The sequence below is a fragment of the Lissotriton vulgaris genome, chromosome 7 (assembly GCF_964263255.1).
Source record: "Lissotriton vulgaris chromosome 7, aLisVul1.2, whole genome shotgun sequence".
Lineage (NCBI taxonomy): Eukaryota > Metazoa > Chordata > Amphibia > Caudata > Salamandridae > Lissotriton > Lissotriton vulgaris.
In genome coordinates, this window is record NC_141695.1 from 1,722,083,336 (window position 1) to 1,722,109,946 (window position 26,611).

A 26,611-nucleotide genomic window follows, 5' to 3' on the forward strand; every position below is an offset into this window, starting at 1 on the left:
TGGATGGACCTGCAGATGAGGGTCAGGAGGTGAGATGGATGGACCTGCAGATGAGGGTCAGGAGGTGAGATGCATGGACCTGCAGATGAGGGTCAGGAGGTGAGATGCATGGACCTGCAGATGAGGGTCAGGAGGTGAGATGGATGGACCTGCAGATGAGGGTCAGGAGGTGAGATGCATGGACCTGCAGATGAGGGTCAGGAGGTGAGATGGATGGACCTGCAGATGAGGGTCAGGAGGTGAGATGCATGGACCTGCAGATGAGGGTCAGGAGGTGAGATGGATGGACCTGCAGATGAGGGTCAGGAGGTGAGATGCATGGACCTGCAGATGAGGGTCAGGAGGTGAGATGCATGGACCTGCAGATGAGGGTCAGGAGGTGAGATGGATGGACCTGCAGATGAGGGTCAGGAGGTGAGATGCAGGGACCTGCAGATGAGAGTCAGGAGGTGAGATGCATGGACCTGCAGATGAGGGTCAGGAGGTGAGATGCAGGGACCTGCAGATGAGGGTCAGTCAGCCAGTAGGTGAGATGCAGTGGACAATGGAGTGTTCAGTCCCATCCAGTGTTACTGGCTTACAGGTTATAAAAGGCTTTATTTACCACAAAGCTCTCACCATAATGAATCAACCTATACTAACCAAGGAAAGCTCCATGAAAGGGTATAATCCGCAAATGTGTGCCCATTTTTTGGGGTGCTTATAAATGGATTGCAGGTGGTTGGCAAAATGAAGGAGCGAATGGGGGCGAGGAAAGGTAAGCATCGTGCACAGCAGTGAGCAACATTGGAAGCTGGTAAGAATCAAAGAGGAGTGAAGAACACAGCATGGGGTACAGGGGAGAGAAGAACATGGAGCACGGGGGAAGCAAACAAGAAAGCAAGAAGCACCCAAAAATGATAGCATCAAAAGCAGGGGCAGAGATTCACACAACAGAAAGAGCAACACTGAGCGTGAGCTGGGTGAGAAGTTCACCAGGGGCACATTATCAAGGAGTTGCGATGAATATGGCAAAGCGCGCTTAGCGCTGTTAATCTTACCACCGGGTATTGCTGGATGTAATCGCCGAGATAGCGTTGTATTATCAACGATTATCTCAAAGGCGATAAGAAATCCAGCGATAGCGGGGTTTTTCATGGAACATCGCTGATTTTCCAGCGACGTTCCATGGAAAACGGCGATAGGCTTGATAATAAGGCCATGTGGCCTTAGCGGCACAATCCACCCCCCATGTTAGCAATGCCTTAGTCAGGAATTTAACAGACGTTAAATTTCTGCATTGAGGCAGAGTTAGCGCAAGCGCAATTAAAATTATCGCTGCAACTCGTTGGTAATATCGCGATGCTGCCTTTGCGATATTTATCGGTGTTGTTTCGACAGCCACGCCTATTTTGCATCTCATTAGCGATGCGATGGTAGGCGTGATGGAAATGGGAGCGAAGTAAAGAAAACACGCGCTAGCGTGTCCTTGCTGATAATGTGATATTATCGCTGCTTTTCGCCCAAATCCGGGCTCTAAAGTGGCGATAATATTATCGACGCCCCTTGATAATATGCCCCCAAGAGAGAAACACAGCATAGGGGTGGGAATTTGGGGCGAGCACATAGAGGTGAGAAGGACCGATAACAACACACATGCACCCTCATGGAGTGCTTAACCAAAAAGGAAAAAAAGTTTGCTAAAAGTGATCAGTGGAAGGATAGCAGCCAGCCAATAAGAGAGATGGTAAGCAGGCTACACTCCAAGGGAGAGACGGATACAAGATGGACAAGCTGGAACAATGAAAGGCATTGAAATAGAAGCAAGCAAATGGGACTGACAATAAAGGCAACCAAAGGTAAGCAATGGCTGGCTGTAAGCCCATGTAAGCTCTTGAACTGTCTGCCAAGCTTGCCCTACAAGTGTCCTTCACACAGTATAAGACAGACCCTCCAGTAACTTTTAGACTTGCTAATTTAGTAATTGCATACACATTTTTGCCAGGTAACAGGCACCCTGGGGAGAAGGCTTGTTTCCTCTGTAGATGTCCGTCCCTCCTCTCGCTTCACACCATAGGAGACTCTCTCTTTCCTTTGCTGCCCGAGGATACTGAAGGTCAGGGATAACTGTTCAGGCTTCTCTTAACAAAAATTATGGGATCTGTTTTGGTAAAATTAAGGAAGCGTGCGAATGTTGTTCCCAGCACATACTGTCCACTTTACCCTTTGTGCAGGACAATCAAGCAGAGATCTTTACAGACACCAGCAACATGTGCACTATCCCTCTCAGCTGTATACTATTGGGATTGAAAGCCTGCCATGCAAGTTACAAAATGAACTTTCATTTAATCTCTTTGCTCACTCCCTCTTCAAACTCTTTCTTTTGCTTTTCCCTTTTCTCCATCTGTTCTCTCCTCGCCCTACCTTGCTATGAATCTCTGCCTCTCCCACATGCTTTCTCTATGTTCCCTCTACCTAGCCTTGTATATGCCCCCTCTCCCTTTACAACCTTCTCTCTGTCACTCTCAGCATCTTTCTGGATCTGTTTTCCGCTCCTTTCTCTGCCCCATCTTCTTCTGTGAGCCTCTTTTCTTTTCCCATCCGTTCTTTCTCCCAGCCAGCCGATTAACCCTTGCTTACTTTCTTCTCTCACTAGTCACTCTCACTGTTCCAACCTTCTGTCTTTCTGTCTCTCCTCCATTCTCTCATTTCCACACTCTCTAGTAGTTCTACTGCCTGTGAAGTGTAACTCTACATTCAGTAGCACAGCGCTGCTTCTGGCTCAGTAGCACAGCGTTGCTTCTGGCTCTATCATTTATTGTCGGTTGTCAAATTTAGCTTCAAGTGTATATGTTTGCTATTTTTTTATCTTTAAATGTGTCCACCTATATGTGAAGGTTCGCTCAATATTCCAATGTGTAACACAACTAAAGTACAAAAAACTATTTGGACTTGTGCTTCTGTCAACTGGCTATTTTATAATCGTGCAAACCCCTCAGATGTGTGAGAAAAATCGACCTTTTGTCCTGAATTTTGAACCTTTGTCCTGAATTTATGTCCTGAATTTTGATTATTTGTCCTGACTTTTTCCTGTCATTGTCCAGAATTCCCCTTCTTGCCAGGTGGTCACTCTAGTTCATGCCCCTCTCTGCATTGTTTTAAGGTGGCCATCTATCTGCTAATCACTGGTAATTACAGAACGTCTGATCTCGGAGACAGCCAATTGCATCGCTGGACATATCCTGGGACTTGTTTGGGAGTAAGATTACGTTGTTCTGTGTGAAGTGACCTAAGAGTGGCGTACTGGCAGAACCACGGCCAATCCTAGCACTCTGCACAGAATTTCCAAGTGCTGATTGGCTTTGGCGTCAGCAGGTGCATCCTTGGGGTATAAACCCTGCCCTTGCTCCAACTGGACTCCGCTTATGGTTGACACAAGATGCACCAGGCACTAAACTCAGGGTGACCAGATCTTGAGAACCAAAAACCGGAACATTTTTCAAAAATAGAAGAAGAACCGGGACATGAGCCAAAATTGCCAAAATCTGCCAGGACAGCTGGTGAAAATCCGTGATTGTCCAGGCTAGTCCGGGATGCCTGGTCCCCCAAACTAAACCGGAGCAGAGCCATGTAGCCAGTGAGTCCTGTGGGGTCGCCCCTCGGCTGCGCACATTCTAGACGCAGGAGGGAGGCACATTGTGGCAGTAGCATGGAGAAGGGCTCTTGGGTGATGAGTGGGATTAGTGGTTGGACTCACCATGGCGTCCTTGTAGCGCCTGGAACTGGCGATGCAGGCTCTTCTAGCTGCTGCATGGGATGCTGCCTGTGGTTGTGGGGCTCATGCCAGTCGGTGATGGACTTAATGCCTTATGAGGCAGTAGCCCACCGGGGCAGTGGTTCTCAGCCCATGGCTTTTGGATCCCTTTGGGTCCAACACACCTTATCAGGGGGTCTGTGGGTGCTAAGAAAATCAAATATTAGCAGATTAATAAAGCACATATTCGTTAAAAAGCAACATACAAAATTGAAAGTTTTAAAACACTCTGTAAATGTGAAGGAATTTGAAACTGGAAGCTAAAATATAAGTTATTATCTTATATTGATTCGTGGGAGCAGCACAAGTACAGCAAACCAAATGTAGAATAGACGATTGGTGTTCTGAATTGATGCATCGCTGGAATGTGTCAATAAAAAAGAGCATTCATCAGGAGAAAAAAAAAAGACAAAATGATGTCCTAGCACCTAGAGTGTAGCATATTGCTTCATCTTTTAGAAATAAAACTACATTTTGAAATGTTTCAAGCTACCGGTTAAAATTGTATTTTTCGTATTTTTTGTTAGTGAATTAAATGAAAGATTTAATAATTTGTGTATTTGCTTGGTGTATAATTTTATCTGTATTGTTTTTAGGTTTAAATAATAGAAATTGCTGAGTCGGCTGTCGGCATCCAGTAGTAATTCATTGAGGTACCTCAGAAGTCAAAAGGTTAGGAACCTCTGTTCTAAGGCATATACAAGAGCAGTGTTAACCTGGAACTTCTGCTGACCTCCCTGCTTGATCCAATGGTCTAAGGATGCTGCAGGGAAAGAGAGCAGCACCATATGTCCAGGGCCAGACTCGCCGTAGCGGGCACCAGGCATTTCCCTGGTGGGTCGCCAGGGTGGGGGCTGGTTTGGGACCCCTGGGTGGCCGTTTTTGTTACCGGGGGCAGGTTTTGCAGCATAGCTACAATATCAGCCCCCTGTTACAAAAGCGGCCAAAACTAGCCCTTTGCAAACAGCTCGGATGCCAACCCCCAGGGGGCCGGCCGAGCAATTTGCCTGGGCCTGTGTCGGTTCCCAGTATGGCCATGCATATGCTTACGCTTGTAATTGCTCGAATAGCTGTAGCCTTTGTCTCTAGGACAGGGGGGTTAAATGAAAGAGCTGAGAATCGAAGCCCTCTGTGCATCCAATACAGAGGAGACACTGACAGTGCCTTGAACTGAAGCCGCGAGGACATCTCCAGGGCAAGAGAGGGACTTCAGAAGATCGCAATTATAAAAGGGGCAGCTGACTCCTTTGGATAATCACACTAAAAGACTGTTTCTGTGCTTTACTAAATATGTACAGTTTTATAAAATAAAGTTCAAAATAGGAAACACCAGTCATTCTAACATGGGCCAGAGTCTGTCCGCTACCCGTTGGGGACAGTCCTGAGGTTGGGCCCGCAAAGCTTCATGGGATGACGTCATCGAAGAGTGGGGCAAGCTTCTCAAAATCCAAACAGCCCCCTGGACTTGGAGTACCCCAGCTCGGCCTTGCTGCTGATTAAGGAGACAAGTCCCACGTAGGTGTCCATTGGAATCGGCTTCTCCAGCAGCAGCGGGCCATTGGCTCGGCCCGGCAGAGGGTCCACGACATGTTCCGCCTGCACCCGCTCCACCAGCTGTGCCTTGAACTTCTCCAGCTGTGGGTGAGAAGAACACACTTTCAGAGGACTGTCTCTTCTGACATACTAGACATCACTAGATACTGTCATAAGGGATAGGTACAGAGGAGCTGTCTATTACCATAAGAGCTAGGTCAACTGACATAAACCAAAGCTGAGTCTAAGGGAATAAATATACAACATTTGTGATTCTAATAGAACGATAATTGTTACTAACCCAGACTTCTTCATATCCACAGTCACAATATTTGCATCAATTATTTTTAAATAAACACCATTTATTGGCTCATCTTAAAATACAGTAAAAAGATTCAGTTGGATTCAAGTATACAGCTGTACTGTATTTGCATCTGAAGAATAACAACACAGCACCATATTTTCTTTTACAATATTTTCCCCAGGGGAAATGGCTTCAACCCTAAAAGAACATAGTAAAATAACAAGTCTAGGAGGAACAACTTATGAGATAGTTTGCCAATTATTATTTTTCGTCTATATTTTCCCACTATCTGTTTTTTTCAGTCCATGTTTTCACATTCTACCAGGATGTGATGGCTTGTGTTTTATGCTGAAAAAGAGCACAGGGTGCTGGTTTTCATGTAGAGGGGACATGGATGTGTCTTGGGGTAGGGGTTGTCACCAGGGCAGTGCTTAACTTGAGCCAGAGGTTTCCAGGGCTCGTCACTTATTTATCAACAACTGCACTTATAACAGTCTGCCACATGGTGGTGCTGTTTGTCTAAATTAGAGATGACCGCAACATCAGCTGTTTATTATTTCAATATATATTAAAAATGACAAATAACTGCTATCCAAGCCATTCTTATAGCTTTGGAGGCCTCGAATAATCTGAATTCTCACACTTGTAGGGTGTGATAGTAGCTGCGCTGGTATTAACTATCACACTGTTGGTACTGTTATTGGCAGGGCTAGAAAGGGCAATGTATGGTGTAAGCTGCAGTGGCCTCCTGATAAGGGTCCATGACTTATTTTTATACAAATTAAGCACTGCACCAGGGCCGGAAACCAAAAGCAGTCTTGGCAAAAATGCGCAAAAAGTCACGGATTCTTTTGTCATCTTCGTCAATCTCTTTCCATTCATCTGTTCTCCTATTCTGCTCTCTGTCTCTCTCTTTCATTCTTTTTCTCCCTCTCTTTCTCCCTCATGAAGCCCCGCTGCACTTACTGCACTCAACCTTGGGGGGATGGGGAAATGGCGGAGGTGCCGGCAGGAGTACAGAAACTCCAAAAATGGTCCTCCAATGGCTGTATCCCCATGGAATAAAGCTAATCCAGTTGGTGTGAAAAAATTCCTAGGACGTCTAAGTGGACAGTGTGAACAATCAGGTAAGGTCAGTGATCAAGAAGGAATAATCGAAAGATTAACAATGTTTATATAAAATATATATTTGTAATGAGTATTCTTAAAAAATCATATTGTGTATGACCAGGAGGTCAAACCATATGATAGGGGTAAAAGATATTTCAATTACATACAGTTTAATCAACATATAGCATAAAACTTATATTCAATACAATGAAATTCATACACAAGAAATACACATAATAAATCAAATAAAAAAAGGAGCATAAAAACTCGACGCGCGTTTCGGCAGTGAACCGCCTTCTTCAGGAGACACAGAATAAATCCTGAAAATACATATATAAAAAAGAAAAAGAAATACATATTAAAATATACTCCATATATATATATATAATCTTTTTTTCTTTTTTTCCCCCCTATCAGCTAATATACAGTTGTTGCGCAGTGGCTAAAAAACATATGTTAGACCCTATCAACATATCAAAAACGACATTCCTTACTGACTATCTGACCCTATTCCACAATTTGTTCACTCAGAGCCAATAGTTAGCAGAATGAGATCTGGCGATTGTGCAGTATCTGACTAAGCAGGAACTGATCACGGATTGATCATTTGACACAGGCCCTGTTATTTGTTACAGAAGAACAAAACTGATAACATCTTCATTGATAGCCATATATTTGCTATATTCAAAAACTTTTCATTTCATCATCCCATTGGTGGAGATTATACATATGTGGTGGATCAACTCGTCATACATTTTTGGAGAGAAAACGGTTAAAATGGCTCTCAATACATGGTGAATTACTTACAACGTTGGACGCTCTATCCATGCAGTAACACTGATGGAAGGTGAAATCCTCTGCAATGTTTGATAAGGCTAATATGGATAAAAAGATGGAGGTAGACCTGATGATAAAAAAAGGGGACATCACTAAGAGGGGAACAGTAAATAGGATGAATACATACTAGGTCAAGCCAGATGGGTCATATACACTACGCAAGACATGTGGATGGCCCTGCAGTTTCAAAAGATAAATACTAGTCTGAGAGACGATGGGGAATTTCAATGTACGAGCGCCTGTAAGTTGTAACACATTTAGTTACTAACCAATCGTTTAAATGGCTACGGTTATATAATTACCTGATCTCCACAATAATATTCTATAAGTAGAAACTGTTGCTAGGGATAAACGATGTCTTGGACAGAGGCAGCAAGCTCATTCCTGGTCCAGATGTGGCTTTTATCTAATTTCCATGCATATTCTCATGGCTGATGGATGGGCGAAGGCGGGCGATATGGAGAAAGAGAAGAGAATATCGGGCGGAAGCTGATCAACGTTGGGTCTATGTTTATATATATGGTGAAAAATACATATTATTCTAACTCAACACAGTTATAGTATCATGTTCGGGTGTACAATGTAAATACCTGGGTATTTCCAGAGGGAGCAGGCAATGTGTGTAGCGCAGGGGTAGGTTGTTTTGAGAAACGTTGATAGCAGTATTGCTGGTAATACAAATGAAAAGAAGCACAAAATATATATGATATGAGGTAGAGAGACAAAAACTTGCCATTTGCTAGAAATGGCTTAGTTATTGCAGATTATATCCATTCACTAGAGTTATATAGCGAAAAGAGATGCTAAATTTCTATGTTACCTTTGAACTACACGTGGAGAAAATGGTATCAGTCTCGGTGCGTATCGCCCGGTGTTTGAAGACTCGAATAAAGGATAAAAGACGTCTCTGCAAAATAGAGACACGATTGGAGGTCAGTTCAGTATGAATCTGATTCCGTGATAAACAAGTTTACGAGCGCCCAGCAAAACGAGATTCCTACCTTGAATCAGAAGACGATATACGGGCAGCAGGGTGGTGCTGCTCCGACGCTCGTGGTGTGGGGACCCGACCTCCACACGAAAAGAAGATCACCGCCAGGTGATTGGTATCCGATTTAAAGGGAATTCTTGGCGCGAAAGTACCGGCATCATTACCGATGTCCATAGACTTAAAGGAAGGACTACTAGGGAGATAAACGTCCTAAGCGTGTCCCAATCTAAAATGGCGCCTGAACATTCTCGGTTTTTTAATCATTTACGAGTTTACAGTCGTTTCTTAAATAATGGCGGTTCCCTATTTGATGAGTGTGTAACTTTTATAAAGCCAGATTTTATCAGGCACAACAGTGAGCTTTTTGGAATAATCATTCTAAACTTTAAATTGTCCAGATTGGACAATAATGTTGGTCCTTATTATCATTAGATGTATATCTATAGTAAAAACACATATCCATATAAAAATGGAGAGCTAGTATGAAAGAAAAATAAATTGTTGCATATATTTGTCATCACTGATGCTGGTTAATTTAAAGGAAGGACTGAGTGGAAGAGGGTGGATATCCATGTGTCCCTTTTCAAGATGGCGCTAGAAAGCACTCAAAATATCGTTCTAAAGAGGGAATCGTCTCCATTCGTAGGGGATATATAAAGATTATTGGTCTAAATATTATACATACTAATAGTTATTTGCGAGCCCCCAGGGGTTACGATGTCATACATATATTCCATCAGTGTTACTGCATGGATAGAGCGTCCAACGTTGTAAGTAATTCACCATGTATTGAGAGCCATTTTAACCGTTTTCTCTCCAAAAATGTATGACGAGTTGATCCACCACATATGTATAATCTCCACCAATGGGATGATGAAATGAAAAGTTTTTGAATATAGCAAATATATGGCTATCAATGAAGATGTTATCAGTTTTGTTCTTCTGTAACAAATAACAGGGCCTGTGTCAAATGATCAATCCGTGATCAGTTCCTGCTTAGTCAGATACTGCACAATCGCCAGATCTCATTCTGCTAACTATTGGCTCTGAGTGAACAAATTGTGGAATAGGGTCAGATAGTCAGTAAGGAATGTCGTTTTTGATATGTTGATAGGGTCTAACATATGTTTTTTAGCCACTGCGCAACAACTGTATATTAGCTGATAGGGGGGAAAAAAAGAAAAAAAGATTATATATATATATATGGAGTATATTTTAATATGTATTTCTTTTTCTTTTTTATATATGTATTTTCAGGATTTATTCTGTGTCTCCTGAAGAAGGCGGTTCACTGCCGAAACGCGCGTCGAGTTTTTATGCTCCTTTTTTTATTTGATTTATTATGTGTATTTCTTGTGTATGAATTTCATTGTATTGAATATAAGTTTTATGCTATATGTTGATTAAACTGTATGTAATTGAAATATCTTTTACCCCTATCATATGGTTTGACCTCCTGGTCATACACAATATGATTTTTTAAGAATACTCATTAAAAATATATATTTTATATAAACATTGTTAATCTTTCGATTATTCCTTCTTGATCACTGACCTTACCTGATTGTTCACACTGTCCACTTAGACGTCCTAGGAATTTTTTCACACCAGTTGCTACCCTGCCCTAGGAGTCTATATACTACCCAGGGGGTCCTTGTTGTTTTCACATAAAGCTAATCCAGGCCTAGGTGTTACAGACCTGCCAACTCACACGGTGCCACAGTTGGACACATGATATCAGCGCCCCTCACCCGGTGAGGAGCCGATATCACACAGTGGCAGGGAAAACCAGCCGAAAACGACTGTAAATAGTGGATTCCAGCTAATTTTAGAGGCTTTGAAATGCCAACACCCATTAACGGGCGTGAAAACACTCCAGGACACAGGGTTGGATTGGGATTGAAAATCGGCCCGGGCACGCAAAAAAAAAGTGGCATACATTTGCATATTACGTTGCCGCAAAACACTGCTTCAGCGAAATGTTATTAAAAAGGTGTGGGGGGAAGCGTTAAAAAGAAAATGCAAGGATTAGTTAACACTGGTGAAACACACCTGAAGACGAGGGAGGCCACTTTTGCTCAGGCCCCCTACCTCCGCTCAATATGCATACATTAATGGGACGGCCCAGCAAAACAAAAGGAGTGACACCTCTGCCCCTTGGTAAAAGGAAGGTAATGGACGCCCATTTACCTCCAGAAAGGCCACTCAGAACCCAACTGGGCCGTTGGTGGCATGGAACAACTCAGATACCGCCCAGATCAGCCCACAAGCTGCTCAAAAAAGGATCTCACAGCTGGAGCTCTGACACCGGCCCCTCGGGCATTGCCCGAGTGCCCTCATTACCAATCCGACGCTCAGGACATCGGCACCAGCCTCAGCAAGCTTTTTGTTTTTGGGAGGAGGAGGAGGAGGAAGTGGAGGAGGGGGGCGGGGTGGAGGCATAAGTGCTATTTAGGTACTTCTCACATGAGACCCCGCCCCCTCCTGAACCCCGCCTGCACCTCACCTGACAAGATTTTTGTTCATGTTGGCAGGTATGGTGTTACTAATGATAACTTTAAAGGAGCAGGGGCCACTTGTCTTTTATGGTGTAGGAGATATCAAACTCAGCCCAATTCACCTGTCATTACCTGGCACATGTGGGCCACCGTTTTATCTCTCCCGGCTGCCGGGTGATCTGCCAGCGTGACGTATGGGAGGTCCCTCGCCCAAGGGTTCCAGCGTGAGAGGAAGGATGGCTGGCGTAGCTTGTCCCACTGGATACGCATGGCCTGTCCCTCGCGCCTACAGTGGATAGAAAGCAATATAGACCAGACATTGTAAGCCGGAGCGAGGGATGGGGAAAGAGAGGGAGCAGTGGAGTAGGGAGGAGAGATGGAAAGACTGCATTAACCAATCAGAGATCTGCTCCTATAATTTCTATCACACATAATGAAATACCTTTTCCATGCAGCAGACACATAAAAAAGGAGCAAAACAAGATGCCTCTCCTCATTGCACCAACAAGACACACCAGGGGGGAACTACTCCTATTTCCCACCCAATTGAGTTCTGCGAAGCACATACAGTGACGTATCTTACTCCTTAGCCCAGGGGTGAGCACCTCACACAAAAAAGAGCACGCAGTACAAGATTTTATAACAGGGGTCCGTCTAATCTTAACTCAGCGGTGTCTGTTCATATGAAAATGCCTTCTATTGGATACAAGTGGTTGACGGGCCGCTCCTAAAGCATAATCCAGGTTGGTATTATGGGAGATGGTGCACGGCTAGGTTTGTAAGCTTAAGAGAATAATTGGTGAATGACAACTATTCTAAACAAGCATTTGCAACGCAATAGGTCTTGCATTTGCGAGAGTTTAAGCTATTGGCATTGTAAATGACAATCTCTTTTATTTATCTGTTTTGATTATTAACACATACACAAAAGACATTTAAAATGCCAATAGCTGAAACTCTTGTACATGCTAGACCTATTTAATTTCAAAGAAGCGCCACCATTGTGCCAAACTGCTTGAAATCTTAAAGCGCGCATGGTGCGCTGAATGTTGCAGGAAAGCATGTTGTGCCTGCAGTAGGAGAAGCTCATTAATGAAAATAGTGCTTACAGACTAACTAAGACATACAGTGTAACACCCTAAGTAAAAGGGCCAGTCCTCAGGAGTGGTTACAAATGAAGACAAGGAGGTACTAAGGAGAGATTAACAAGCCTACTAACGAATCAGAAGCCAGCATTTACAAAGTACAATAACACAAGCCAATGAAAAATATGGGCGGAGAGTGGGTGGAGCTTCAACTCAATACTGGAATACAGCATGCCTCGAAGAGCAGCGCATGCGCTGCCCAGGCTCGACCTAAAAATGAGAAAAGCAAACCTCACAAGTATCATTGTCATATATGTATGAATAGGCATGTCATTTGATGAGGACATTTTACGTGGCAGAGATTCACAGGCTCTTATGCTAAGAAAGTTGCACACTGTATTCTCTTCAAAGGCCCACTGCAATATTGGTTGTATATACATTTTGTCCATTAACTATGCCTCGTGGAAGTTCTAAATAATATCTGTGACATCAAGTAATGGATCATTAAAACAAGAGGCAGGGCACACATTTTACTCATTATTAAACAAAATACCAATAGGAATAAAATGGGACATTATATTTGCCATGAATTAGATTCAGAAAACAAATAAATTTTTGAACTATAGTGCTATTCTAACTAGACTCTGTCCTAGTTCTTAGTCATGTCTTATTAGCCCAAAGCAAGAAGTACTAAACCATCAATACACTGACACCTACGCGTAGCTGAAAGTAGGAGGTGTACAGGTCTGACCATCCGAGGTCTGTCCTTCCATCACCTTCACATCTCATGAGAGAGGCAATATTGCTCCCTTGAGAGATTTTTCGATCTTCAAAGTTTTTTGCTTGGGATGTAAACGACAAATGAGCCAAAAAGATGCAACGCAGGTGAATGCGGACCTTCTTGCCTTCTTCTGCCGTCTGTCCGTGCACATCCGCAGCATCGCATGCAGCCCTAAGACCTCTTGCCTCTGTCTCCAAGAATAAGAGCTTGTAAAGGAGATAAAAACCTATCCTCCTACCCAAGTTAAACCCCTACTCACATGTGATTGGCTGAAATGTAACCACAATGACCTCACTTTCAGATTTTAACCAATCATATCAGCAGTGCCGGATGGGATTAAACCCTGTAGAGGCTCCTAGGCAGTCGAAATTTCGGGGCCCCGCTCGCAAATTATCGCCTAATACCCAATGCACTGTATTTTTTACAAACTGACAGCTGCCAGAAAATGAGCTTTTAAGAGACAAACTATTCTGTGAATCTGATGTCTCCATTTTATGTACTTTAAGTTGTTAATGAGTACATTACACAAATACAGTATTTCCTCTATAAGTCTTTAATGTCAAGATTTCATTTCTTCGAGTTCATTAATTTGTGTCTTTTTTTTGGAAACGATAGAAAGCTCGATTGCAATTTTCTTTCAAGATCAAATCAATATTATTTTGATCCGTTGTCGCGGGGCCCCCGTAAGGAGTGGGGCCCATAGGCTGGTGCCTACTTTGACTATTGGTAATCTGGAACTGCAGAGCAGCATGCGAATTGCAGTTGCCTGTGAATGTATCTTCTGCTCTCTAATCAATCAAAAGCTTTTAAGTCCAACCTTCTGCCACAGTCCACTTTAAACCCATCACAACATCTCATTTTCAGGGCTCGCACCGAAGCTGCATTTCACACCTGCGCGACAAACACTCGCAACACCTCCAGGATCGCACAATGTTCTTTGTACTGACCCGCTTAGTTTTGTGAAGGTTTCTTAACCCCTCCCATGCTCGTGACGGAACCGTTCCGTCACGAGCCTCGGGTGGGCTGTGCTGGTGACGGAACGGTTCCGTCACGGCCCGCTCGCCGCGCCTGCGCGGCACGAATTCTGCGCCTGCGCTGACGTTCTAAAGAGCGGGAGGGGCATGACGGAACCGTTCCGTCACAAGCACAGCTCACCCGCGGGCCGTGACGGAGCAGTTCCGTCACCAGCGCGGGACCACCGCGCAGCCCCGCCTCCCCCTTAGCGCTGCGGCAGAATAGCCGCCGCAGCGAAGGGGTTAAATTGTGCTCCCAGAAGATTGACTCAAGTCTGAGTTTTTCACAGGTCAACCACAGCTTCTGAACCCAGAAAACAAACGCTCTGAGAAACTTTGTTATAACACAGAAAACAAAGATTCTAGTCACACCCTGGCATGTTAGTATGGTAGGTTAATGCACTCATTTGTTTAATGCACAAGGATCAAATGTTAATTCTATACGCATAAAATGTAATGTAATTTCCTAGGAGCTTCATCATGCTACTATGAAGAGTTCACAACAAAGCCATAAAACAGCCAATCCGGAGATATATACCATTGAGTCTAGGAGTGGATCACCAGAGTGGATCACTTGAAGCACGCAGTGAGGTACAAGACTTCACCTACAAGGAAAGACCCGTGTCTAGTTGGTTCATGGTGCAGTTCTGGTCTCCCAATAACTGTGTTCTTTCTTCTGCTCTCTCTGAGATGAAGTGCTTCAACCTGTTTGCATAATTGAATCATTATTTCCTTTTTAGTGTGCTTGTTTCACTTGTGTCTATGCCAAATAGTGCTCTTAATAAGTTAATCTTCCCTTGCTATGTCTCGGTTAGGGTTTGTTTGTGGGTTTTTTATGCTAGGTCATTGCCAGATAATGGTGTCCTTTTTTCAGCTTTTTAGCTACTTTTTGAAGCAGTTCTTAGTTCAATGGACTAACTGGTGGTTCTATGTGGTACATGAAGTCTCCCAAGATGGAGTTAAATGCTATATTCACGATCAAATGTTGTGCTATAGTTTAAAGTTAATGGCATACTTCTTTGAGGGTGATGTATGCTAGAGTTCGGGGAGAGACTCAGCGTTCTCTGGTATTTCTGTACAAGGTATAAAAGCATGAAAGGGAAGGGGAGCAACAAATGTCTAAGATGATCATGGGAGGTATCACACCATGACCGGACAGCAGGGTGCGGGTACTTCTTGAGGTGAGGCTGGTGGCCGCTGGACCAATCTACCCCTCTTACTTGGTTGGGCATCTTAGCAGTCACTCGGGGGATTGAAGTGAAAAAGAAACCGGAGCCCTTTCTGAGAGGGTCCCCAAGGGCGGGAAAGCGTAGCTGATGAGCTGTTCGGCATGAGACCTCCTCGCAGCCTGACGCCAGAAGCCTCAAATCTGGAGGAACAGAGTTACCTAGGCATGGGGGACCCAGGCCTTTCACTATGGGAGAGACTGCAGCCCCCACTCATTCAGGAAGGACAGCCAGTGACAGATCCCAGAGTCTAGGCTGATCTTTTTGCAATTATTGATTCTGTCTGGAGGTCCCTGACACTGTCCTTGTGCTCACCACAGAGACACAGCACCCTGGCTTGCAAGCCATTGTGTGTAATTTATCTTTTCTGGGTCCGCGTACCCTATGGTGGCCTGCAAGTGGCTTCATCCCATAGAACGTGTGTGGTTGTCAGCTTGCCCAAAACACCATCCCTGCTCACCAGCTCCCTTATTGTGGCTACTGCAGAGCAAAACCCACCACACAGAGCACTGTAGCATCTTCTGTGTCCACCATGATTATCCACCAATAGGCTGCCTGCAGTAATAGTGGCCAAGGGATTGTTCTTAATGCCAGGGGGTGCAGCAGCATTGGGCCTAGCTCACTGTGTAACACACGTATTAGATTGTGAATGTCCCAAACTGTCAGATCCCAGCCACAGTTTTACATACATTTATGTATTTATTCCTATTGTTGTCTCTCAAGCCTTTGTCACCTGGACAAACTTCATAGGAGTCACTTTACAGGATGTACCTTCAGCTCAGCTTAAGCCCAGTTATCTAGGCCTCGCTGGGCAGGCAGACCCCAGAGGCAGCAGCGATAAACAATACTCCCGTTTACTACCTACCCATCCGGATGGTGCCAGCACCAGCTAGCAACTCATATAAAGTCATCACAAATCATTACACCCGGCACCACTGAACTGTTGTTTCTGCTTACTTACACCCCACATTCCACTAAAGTGCTGACAGATGCTTATGTCTCATTTATAAGCACAGTTCAAGCCCTTGTTCTCTTGCATTTGAATGGTGGCCATTCCCTGCTTCACTCCTGCTCAGATTCAAGCTTGCCTCCCTAACGGCAGACTGCAAATCACATCACTCCTTTCAAAATGCTGAAGAAATAGGACCACATCATCCCCACTTTGATAGAACTCCACTGGCTCCTCTTGTCGGCCAGCGCCATCTTGAAAACCAGCTGCTTCCTTTACAAAGCCTATATCAACAAAAGAAGAGGGGGGGGACATAGGAGCTAATAAAGGTCGAGTGTCCATGCTCCTAATACTCATTCAAACAACAAGAGGACACCGTTCCTATAGCAGGGTGCAAAAAGTCACCCATATATTAAAATTTGAAAAAATGAAAGAAAGGGGAGAGGAAAAGAAATCCTAGGTATAGAGGACCCTTAGGTAAGGGAGAGAAGAAGACCATTCTTTGTCCTTTAATGCCCTCACACACCCTGAAGGGTGTCATGCTTCATCATCGGGCTGTTGCTCCTCGTAGGGCCGGCACTGCAATTCCCTATGGGTCCCCCGAAGGGTCACTTTCTCGAGATCTTTTCAGGGCAGCCGGATGGTGCATGAGGGTGTGTGGGGAGGGTCCAATGAGGGTAAGAAAGGTGCGTGCAATTAAATAAACATTGTTTTAATAATGGGTACACCTGCAGCGCAAAAATAAGTAATGTACCCACTGCTAGATAAAAATCAACGCCCCAAAGGCCCCACAGACATCACCCTAGCCTGTCGGGCTAACAAGATCACCACCTCCGGGGACTCTACCACAGCAAGGACACCACTAGACTGGAGAGGAAGACATGCAAAAAAGAAAACAAACAGCAGAAGGTCTTCTCCATCTGTGCACCCAGGATCTGGAACAAAATCCGACTCCAATTTTGGAAGGAGCTGGAGGCGCGTCACTTGAAAGAACAGTGCATCACAATGAACCAACAGCCCTCTTACACTCTCAGAACTGAGCTGCTGGTCCAGTCACTCAGCTAATGTGTTGTTGCCTTCGACCCTGTTGGCAGGGTATGCTCAGACGTGAGTCCCATGCTCACTTGGCCACTGGATTCAAGATAGCCGGGCTGATGAGGGTTATTAATCCGAAACCGGTCCCAGGATGCTTGTTTCCGGTCCAGGGAAGACATGGCTTGGCAGTTCGGGCTGGACTGTTCCCATGAGGCACAGGGTCAGACTGATTTGCATATGGCCATGTCTGAACTGGGGTGGCTGAGTGAGCTAAAGAATGGTGATGGATTAAACCCAGATCAGTTGACTGGGGGTGAGTGTTTGATTTGCTCAAACGCTCCGTCCATCATCCCCTTTTGTTTCGCTTCGACCCTGTACAGCACTCCCGCCTTTCGGCTATAAGCAGGATACACAAATGCCTAATAAGTAGATACACACTTACTTGTTCAGAGAGGTGGAGGGGTATGTAAAGGGACCCCAGGTGATGGTGTCGATGAAGTTGAGGGGCACCCGGAAGAGCTGAGAGCTGCTGAGACCCACAAAGTCATACTGGCAGAGCAGCAGCGAGTGCTGTGTCAGCAGCACCAGGCGCTCCTGGTCCTGGTTCCAGTGGTCGACCCTGGAGTGGAGGCAAAATCATGAAGAAAAGGCCTTAAACACAATTCACATATTCTCATTGTAGTTCTGTCCTAGCTATGGAAATACGTAAGTCTACTGACGCGGACGCATGGCCTTGCCGTAAAAAGACTAGTAATGTGCATCACATATATTTACATGCCTCCTTATGTGGTTACTTGAGCACTCCTATGCCAAACAAGGCCCCATAAGCTGCACATGCATGGGGTTTCACGAAACAGACCCTTAGGAAGACCCCATGATTGACTTGGTCACAGTAACACGCTTTAATGCCTCTTCTCTCAACCAATCCTGTCATATTCCACTCTGCCGTCTGTCCTTCCGCCAACCTCTACCCTGTCACTGTCCATCCTTCTTGGCTGCTTCAATGTCCAGCCCTTTTGCCACCTCCCACCCTGTTCTAACAGCTGGCCTGCCAACTCACTTATCATTCCCCCCTTGTTTCCTAGTTAGTGCCCTGACTCCCTACACACTTTTTCCAACAATCCTCTTTCCTCACCAGTTAAGGGCTACTGTCCAACCGATCATATGAAAATAAATGAAATAGTAAAATTATAGATGCGCGCAAATACCCAAAAGCGTCAAGGTGCTAAAGACAGTGCCAAACCAGCTGATGGAGCAGACTCTCGTCCTGGAACCTCCAAGGGCTGCATTTTATAAAGAGAAGAGCCAAGTTTTAAGGGCTTTCTTAAAAGCTGTGTGGTTTCTTCGGCTCATGCAATCGATAAAAACGTTCCTAGGCAATGTGCAATATATCACAATAAAACAAATTGATTAAAAAAAATAGAGATAAAGCAAGAAGAAAAGAGCTCAGTTTGACCACAAAAATTACTGTATTAATGAAAATACTTTAATTACAACAAATGTGTATAAAATTCATCACGAAACAATTTCTATTTAAAAAGATATCAAGTTGATGGCATTGCATAGTATGTTCGTTGTACTAACAATATTTTATTTGTTCATACACAAATGTCCTAAAATTACAATTAAAATCAAGGGTAGCAGAAAATAAACCTTTGACGCGCGTTTCGGCGCCAGTAGCGACTTCGACAGGAAATGCCACAGGTAAACTTTTTACAGTATTTGACTGTGTTCTGCTGGATAGCGGTGCCGACACTTTGGTAGCTTTCACTATTTCTACATCGCTGATGATTGTATAAATGTTGCTCATATGGCTGTAGATGTTACATAGGATACCTTTATGGTTTAACTCAAATAGCAAGAAGGTAAACTCTGAATAGGAATTGAAAGTTGCATGTATGGCGAACCTTCGTAATTTTAAAAGCGCGTTCCGATAAACGGGTGAAATACGATGCGTACTGGAGATTGCATGGATGGCAAACCTTTGTAATTTTAAAATGTGTTCCCATTATAACATGAGTAAATGAGGGCGAAATGGTGGTCTGGTGTCGTACAGAGCGTTGATATCGCTTCTAAATCAATTGGTTTTATTGTGATATATTGCACATTGCCTAGGAACGTTATTATTGATGGCATATTTGCCCTGTCCTAGGAATTGTATTTTCAATTTCACAGGGGTCCTTGATACTCACATTTGGTTTCTTTGATTCATAACATGATGGGGGATGGTAAACCATAATTTGGTAGAAGAAGTCTGGTTGTAAATACCAGTGAAACAACGCTCCGATTACTCTAGGGCCGGAGTTATGCAAGTCCTTGTATGCAATGCACAAGACCTTAAACATGATACGTTTTTTCACTGGGAGCCAGTAAAGCTTAAATAATTCCGCCGATATTGATTGAACTTTGGGGATAGCCAGTATCAATCTTGCTGCTGCATTCTGATCAGTTTTCAACTTGGTCACAGGTGACTCACCGATTTTCGGATATAGCCCGTTGCAATTGTCGTCATGAGCAAATCAAGGCCGGAACCACTACATTGTGTGTTGATACTGAGATAGAAGGGAAAAGTATGCAGTGGATCCTGAGGATATTAAAAAATGGAAACTGTATGGTTAACCTGATGATCAAAAGCTAGATGTTGGTGCACAATAACACCCAAGATTTTTTGCCGAATTGGTGGTACAGGCAATGATCCAGCATTTTTGACCACTGTAGGAAGCTGTCTCTGTCTATACTATACCAAAATGAAGTATAGTGTGCACAGAGCCCAGTAGAACCCCAAAGGTGGGCAGAGGTAAAAGTAGATAGCACCTTACTCTCCATTTGTGGTTGTGTGGCAGGGAAACATTGTTTACAACGCGGTGTTTACACCGCACAACCTTTACCACACAGCCATTACAACGCAAGTCATTACTACTACTTGCGCTGGATGGCGCTCTTGGTTAAGGAATAGTTTGATTTTCTATTCCAACACCTTCCCTACTTTTACGTGGGCTGGAGTTGGAATAGAAAATTAAATTAATCCTCAATCCAGCGCCCTCCGACGCAAGTCGTTGTAACGACTTGCATTGTGAAAACCACGTTGTAAAGTACCGCAATCAAAAAGATCGCGTTGTACTGACATACATCCGTGTGGCAAGCAATAAGGCTTTATCAGAGGGTAGTGTTAAGCATTTGTTTTACACACTCAGGGATCAAATGATGTCATACACTCAAAGACAGAACTCAAACCAATTTGTTTGTATCAAAAATATTATTTAGTTACTTTATTTCTAGAACCAAGCCAAGCCTGGTGCAGGTAAGTGAAAAATACTTTGCAAAATGTTGTGCAGTGATTTACAGATGAATGCAGGCACAAATGCATTTTGTTGAATTACAGGTAAGTCGGAAATCAGAATTACTTTTCAGTTACTTTGTAGAGTACAATACTCGTTACTTCTTGGATTACTTTTTAAGTTGCTTTTGCTAGTCAGTGTGATATGCCTAGATATCACTGAAACATTTCCTAAACAAAAGGCAAGTAATTTACTTTTGGTACATTTCCAGTTTTTCAAGTTTTCATACAAACCAACTTCACACTTCGTAGAATTTATAAAGAAAAGCAGTCAATGCAATCCTATGGGAGGAAATTAAGTTAGCGGTTTACAGGCAAGTACTGGTTTGTGGGAGTTGGAATTCTGGGGTTAGAACCAGGGCTTCCCCAGTGTCGAGGATGCACTCTCAGAACACCCTCAGCTGCACTAGGGCGGCCGGGTGCAGAGTGCTGAGGCCCGATGTTATCCAATGGGGGATAGGGGGGCCTCCACTTGGTGGCTGCTCACGAACAGGCCACAATGTTGTGGGAGCAAAGCTCCTGGTGTTAGGCTCAGGGCACAGGGGGGTCCGAATTTGAACATTTAGATGTACCTGCCGCGGCGCAGGGCAGCTGGGTGCAAGGTGCTGTTTTGACGTCGGTGGCCTGTTGTTTTCAATGGGGATTGCCGGTTTTGGCTTTTACTGCAGGCTCGCTCCAGGAAGTCTTCCAGGAGGAACCAACAGCTGGGCAGGTACGTTGGAGGGCTCAGGACGTAGGTGCACCTCAGGTTCACTTCTCCAGGGAGCATGGCGGCTGGATTGCAAGGGTGTCTTTTGAGGTCGGATTTCACCTTACCTGGCCACCCACTATTGGGGGGGAGGGGAGATCTCCGTGCAGAGGCTGCAGGCGACATCAGGGAGTCCTGGAGGGGTCAACCCATGGTGGACTCGGACTCTGAAGTGCTGGGGGGCTTCACTGGTACCGACGGGCCACTCAAACTCGGGCAGTAGGCGACGGGTGCAGTGGTAGTTTCAGGCATTGGGTTTCTTTGTCCTCAGCAGACTCAGAGTCTGTCTTGGATGTTTCTTTTGAACAGGGCTACTGTTCACAGGAGATCCGGTCTTTGTTGAAGGCTGTCAGTCCTCCCAGGGGTACTGGAGGTCCCTGGCTGCAGGACAAGGAAGACTTTTGGTGCAGGATCTCTGAAAACTGCAGATGGGCTGGTAGGGTTGGGACCAAGTCAGTTTTTCTCTACAGTCTCCTCTGCTGGGCATCTTATTTTGTCCTTCTTCTTCGTAGGCTATGGAAATCTGTCTTCTTGGTTTAGGGCTGCCCCCTAAATACTGCATTTAGGGGGCGTTTTTGGGGTATCAAGGTCAGTAGCTAATGGGCTACTGACCTTAGGGTGACTACACCCTTGGTGTGCTCACCCCACGTGGGGCAGTGGGCACAATTCCTAATCCTGATTGGAGAGTGCCTGCCATCGGCAAGATGGCGAGCACTGAAGAGTGGGCTTCACCTCACCTCCCCTAACTGAGGGGTGGAGTTGGCAGAGTTGGGCACGCCTTCTGGGCTGTGTTATTTTTTCCCACCTGTCTTCCCGCCAAAAAGGAGAGGCGACAGGAAGGGGGCCAGCTCCTAATAGCAGGAGAGGCTGGGGGTCGCATCACAAAGGCTGCCAGGTGGCTCTTCCGGCCTGGAGGAGGCGTGAATACCTCCGCCCAGGAAAGGCTTTGTTTCTGGGCTCAGGGAGCGACGGCTCCCACCCCAGGGGTCCAACAACATGTCTTGTGGTGGCAGGCTGGTGTGTACCAGTCTGGGAACCCTCCAGAAGCTGGTTGTTTTTCAGGGGGCATCTCTAAGATGCCCTCTGAGTGCAATTTTCATTAACTCCATCACTGGCATCAGTGCGGGTTTAATGTGCTGAGAAGTTTGATACCAAACTTTCCAGTTTTCAGTCAACCCATTATGGTGCTGAAGAGTTTGCAATGACAAACTCCCAGCACCATATATTCTTAATGGCATTTACTGCACTTACAATGCCTAAGAAGTGGTCTAGACACTTTAGGGGTACAGGGCTCATGTACCTGTGCTCTCACCACTGGTATAGTGCACTGAGCTAGAGGTGTAACTGAAATATGCCAGGGCAGTGGGTTGTAGGCATGGTATAGAGGGATGTGTATCATGTTGACTCTTCACTTTGTTCTGCATCAAAACACGCAGCCTGCAATGGCAGTGTGTGTGTAAAGGTACAGGGCCTCTAAGGGTGGCACAATAAGTGCTGCAGCCCTTAGATGCCCTTCCTGGCCACAGTGCCCTGGGTACCTTTTACAAGGGACTGACATGTGGCCAGAGAGGTGCCAATTAAGGGTACAAGGTACAGTTTTGGGAAAGAACACATGCTCTGGGAACCTGATTGGCAGGGCACATCAAGTCAAAGTGCATAAGTAGTCTGGCAAAAAGTGGGGGGTTACTGCAACAGAAACCCAGCTTCCTACACAAGCCCCCCCCCCCCCCTCCCCATCACCAGCCCAATGGGCAGGAGACTGAGCCAAACCTGGGAGAGTCTTCCCAGTCTTTCAGGTAAGTAATAGTAGAAGAAGTGGTTTGAAAGTTGCAGGGCCTATCTGCCTTACATCCTTCTGTCCAGGGCAATCCCTTTGGGTAACTGGCCTACCTCAGCAGTAATTCCCAAATGCTCCTTTCCTAGCTTTTTAGTGTCTTTACCCCATCTTTTTAGTTTGGGTTCAGAGGTGCCTACCTCTGAAAATTCTAACTTAGCTAGGGCAAAACCCAACTTACACACAGAGGTTACCCAAAGCTCGAGTAGCCCCACCATCTCTAATAGGGTCAGGGGGCCTAACTTGCTCTTTGGCAGGGGGCTTTGTCCACCACGCCAAGAGCAGTGCTGCCATGAAGGCTAACACCCAGCAGAGGCTATTGACAGCTGGCAGTGCCCAGAACCACACCAGTAGCCCCTCATTGGTAGGTGATGTGGCTCTCTTACAGGCTTCTTTGGGTTCTGGTGGCCCGTCTGTTGTTTTAGGGTAAGGGGCACCACACTTTGTAGCAAACATGCTTCTGCCACCCTCCCGTCTGTCAACTGAGGAACACCAACTCAGACTGGACAGTTGCCTGACTAGTCAGGTCTTTTGTTGGCATGGGGGGACTTTACCAGTGCAACACTGTTTCTTCTTTTTCTTTTGGGGCTTAGCTGCACTAACTGCAGGTTGAGCCCCCCACCCCCTCAGGTTTCTTGGGTGAGGTCTGTCATTGGACCAGCACCTCTCTTTGGCTCAGACCAACCTCTGGGTGGTCATTCCCACTGAGAAAATCAAGGGGGAGGTCTTTATTAAGTACCACCTTTCTCCAAATAAGGGACCCAGCTATTTCTAGGGGCGCAGCAGCCCTGACAGTGACCTCCCCTGGGACCACCCTTACTTTGTCTCCACTGGGTCATACTGGTTTGAGAGAACCAACCTGTCATGCACCACAGTGTGACTGCCACAGGTATCTTTCAGGGCAGTGGCTGGGATTCCATTCACCGGTAGGTGGTGGAAGTGTCTACTCCCCTCTGGAATCTACAACTCATCTTTTGCACCCATCTTCAAGTTGAAGGCTAAGAGGACTTCCTCATCTGAGAAAACCACCCTCCAAAGCTACCCTGGCAACCCCTGGAGCTACACTAGGGCATTGGTTTTTATGACAGACAGGGTCCTTGGTGTGGTGTCCTGTCTTTTGACAGTTGCGACACCATACCCTGTTGGGATCCTAACTCTTACCTTGGTACAAAGTTTTAGTTTGTGTATGGTGTCTTTGGGTCCACCCTCCTGGACAGGTTTTTTGGGGCTACCTGGGACTCCTTACTTTTATCTTTAAGGGGTTCACTGTCTTTCTTCTGGGGAGGTTTTGTAACCCCTTTCTTTCGGTCACCCCCAGTGGACGTCCTGGCCACCCTTGTCTTGACCCAGTGGTTCACCTTCTTTCCCAATTCTTTGGGAGAAATTGGACCGAGGTCTACCAGATACTGATGCAACTTTTCATCAATGCAATTACTTAATATGTGTAAACTGTCACAGTGTGGTCAAGCGACCTCTGAAGAACACCACAGAAGTCCAGGCACTATTGGTTATCCTTGAAGGGGTCTCTAGTAGAGGCGAGAGGGTAAAAATCACTTACTCCGTGAGGATCCAGGCACTCTGCACATCTCCATCGACATCCGGCGAGAGGATGCCCGTCACATCTTTGATTGCCTGCTCCAGGACTCCAGACTGGGGGAATTCAGAGGAAGGAAAATGAGAGAGACACAGACAAGCAAAGGAGAAGGAGGGTAAAGCAGACATAATGATTTAGAAAAGACGCAGATTAGATCCACTTTGGAGACCTCAGGAACATAACATTTTTTCTGATCTTTTGTATTTCTCTTTTTATTTTCTCTGCTTTTCTCGTCTACTTTACCACCATATAATATTTTTGATTTACTTTCTCATTTACTATTGCCTTGAAACTACAACCAACGCCTTCTTTTTCGTGCAAATTCACTAGGATAGGCATTCCTTATTTTTGTTTTAAAAACATCATTTGAAATTTAGAAATGGGGAAATATACCCCATTTACAACATTTGTAAAAACACAAACCACACAGTTAATGAAGTGCGGCTATTCTCCCAGAACCCCTCCTGGGCCAGATTTCAAACTATCTGGGTGGTCACAAAAATCCCCAAAAATCTCCTGGAAACCTTGGGCAGCTCTAGATTCTTAGGAGTGTGCCTACTGGGCAACATTTACTCGCGCAGATTTTCCACATGGCGCAAAAACCATGAAATGTAATCTTGCAGAAACATACATTTACACATTTAACTTTTTTATTCTCTGAATGGAAAATATTTTTCCCAGTGAAAAAACTTCTTCCTCTTAGCACCCCCATGAATTATTGGGGTGATGCCTTCCCTCTTCCCTACTGAAAGATGCTTGATACTAGCTGGAAAAATATTGTATTTCTAACCATTATAGTTTGCACTTCGAAAATGTCACTAATCGTGATTCTGTGAATTGGCCTTTGGAATTCTGAATTCTGGGCTGTCCTTTGCCCCATTCAAATCAAAACTTGGGCGCTCAAAAACTTTTGTGAATCAGGCGCTAATTTTTCATTCATAAATGTATAAACACCTTTTTGTCGACGCTGTACTTCCAGAACAACAAGTTAATTCTAGTGGAAGGAAGGGTGGAAAGAAAAAAAGTAAAAACATTGAAGAAAGTCGCCAAGGACGGAAGGAAAGATAAAAGGATGGACATATCAGTGGGAGGAAAGATGGCAGGAAGGATTTATACCAAATAAAAGGCATATTGTGGTGTTTTCCTTTGCAAAATGTGCACGGGGGACACCAGCCGCTCATACTTAGGGCTGTGTTTACTCACTCACTCCACTCGCTCACGTAGCCATTCAGCGTGCAGCTCAGAGTGGGGGCACCATATTGCTCCGTTGCTTCACTTACCCACTCCATCACAGCTTCACTCACGCCTCCAAAGCCTCACTCACGCATCCCCAATGGTTTAGTCACGCATGCCCTCGCTGCGTCACTCATATTTCCTTGCGCTTTCACAAGTGCACTCTTTTTTTCTGGCTGACTCGTGCACACACTCTGAGTGCTGGGCTGGTTCCATGCCCCAGTTCTTCGCTGGATCCCTCATGCGTGGCCCTGTTGTTCCAGTTATTCGTCCCCCCTCACGCACTCACTCACGCACGCACTCACTCACTCACATGACATACTCCTTCACATACTGGCGCACTGGATCACGCACACACTCCCTCAGTGACTGACTCTCCCTACAAGAGAGGCGTGAGTCATCAGTCCGACGCCGGTCCCTCTTACCCTCAGGATGAAGTAATCGCCGCCGCTGCGCCTCGGAGCCGGCTCCAAGGCGCTAGGGGCGTACCCCGTGCGGGGCTCTTTGGGGTACAGGCGCGCGAGGGGCTTCTGGTGGTCCGTGTAGGGGCCGGCGTCCGCGGGGGTGTCCTGGAGCCCCCCACACACCGTCGTCACCGGCTCCATGGCGCACTCTCGCCGTCTCTCTACTGGGGCCGCCTCTCTCGCTGCTATTTCTGTATTTCCTGCCGCACCTGCTTTTCACTCTCTCTCTCCTCCCCTTAGACACCC

General features: G+C 45.4%; 1 protein-coding gene across 1 annotated transcript; it reads right to left on the reverse strand.

Moving 5' to 3' along the window:
* Positions 1-4,061: 4,061 nt before the first annotated feature.
* Positions 4,062-26,611, reverse strand: LOC147706430 (tumor protein p63-regulated gene 1-like protein). Its single transcript, XM_086932930.1, has 5 exons — positions 26,327-26,611; positions 24,633-24,724; positions 17,598-17,774; positions 11,199-11,352; positions 4,062-5,428 (listed from the first exon to the last, which is right to left on the reverse strand). The coding sequence occupies exons 1-5, from the start codon at positions 26,504-26,506 to the stop codon at positions 5,234-5,236; spliced, it is 798 nt and encodes a 265-aa protein (XP_086789056.1). The 5' UTR covers positions 26,507-26,611; the 3' UTR covers positions 4,062-5,233.

What these genes read in the sequence shown, in the direction of transcription:
- LOC147706430 (XM_086932930.1), bottom strand. Translation starts at nt 26,506, where the DNA reads ATGGAGCCGGTGACGACGGTGTGTGGGGGGCTCCAGGACACCCCCGCG. An exon ending in GCGATTACTTCATCCTGAGG is followed by an intron (nt 24,725 to 26,326) that starts GTAAGAGGGACC and finishes GAATTCCCCCAG; the next exon opens with TCTGGAGTCCTGGAGCAGGC. An exon ending in CCCTCCACCTCTCTGAACAA is followed by an intron (nt 11,353 to 17,597) that starts GTAAGTGTGTAT and finishes TATCCACTGTAG; the next exon opens with GCGCGAGGGACAGGCCATGC.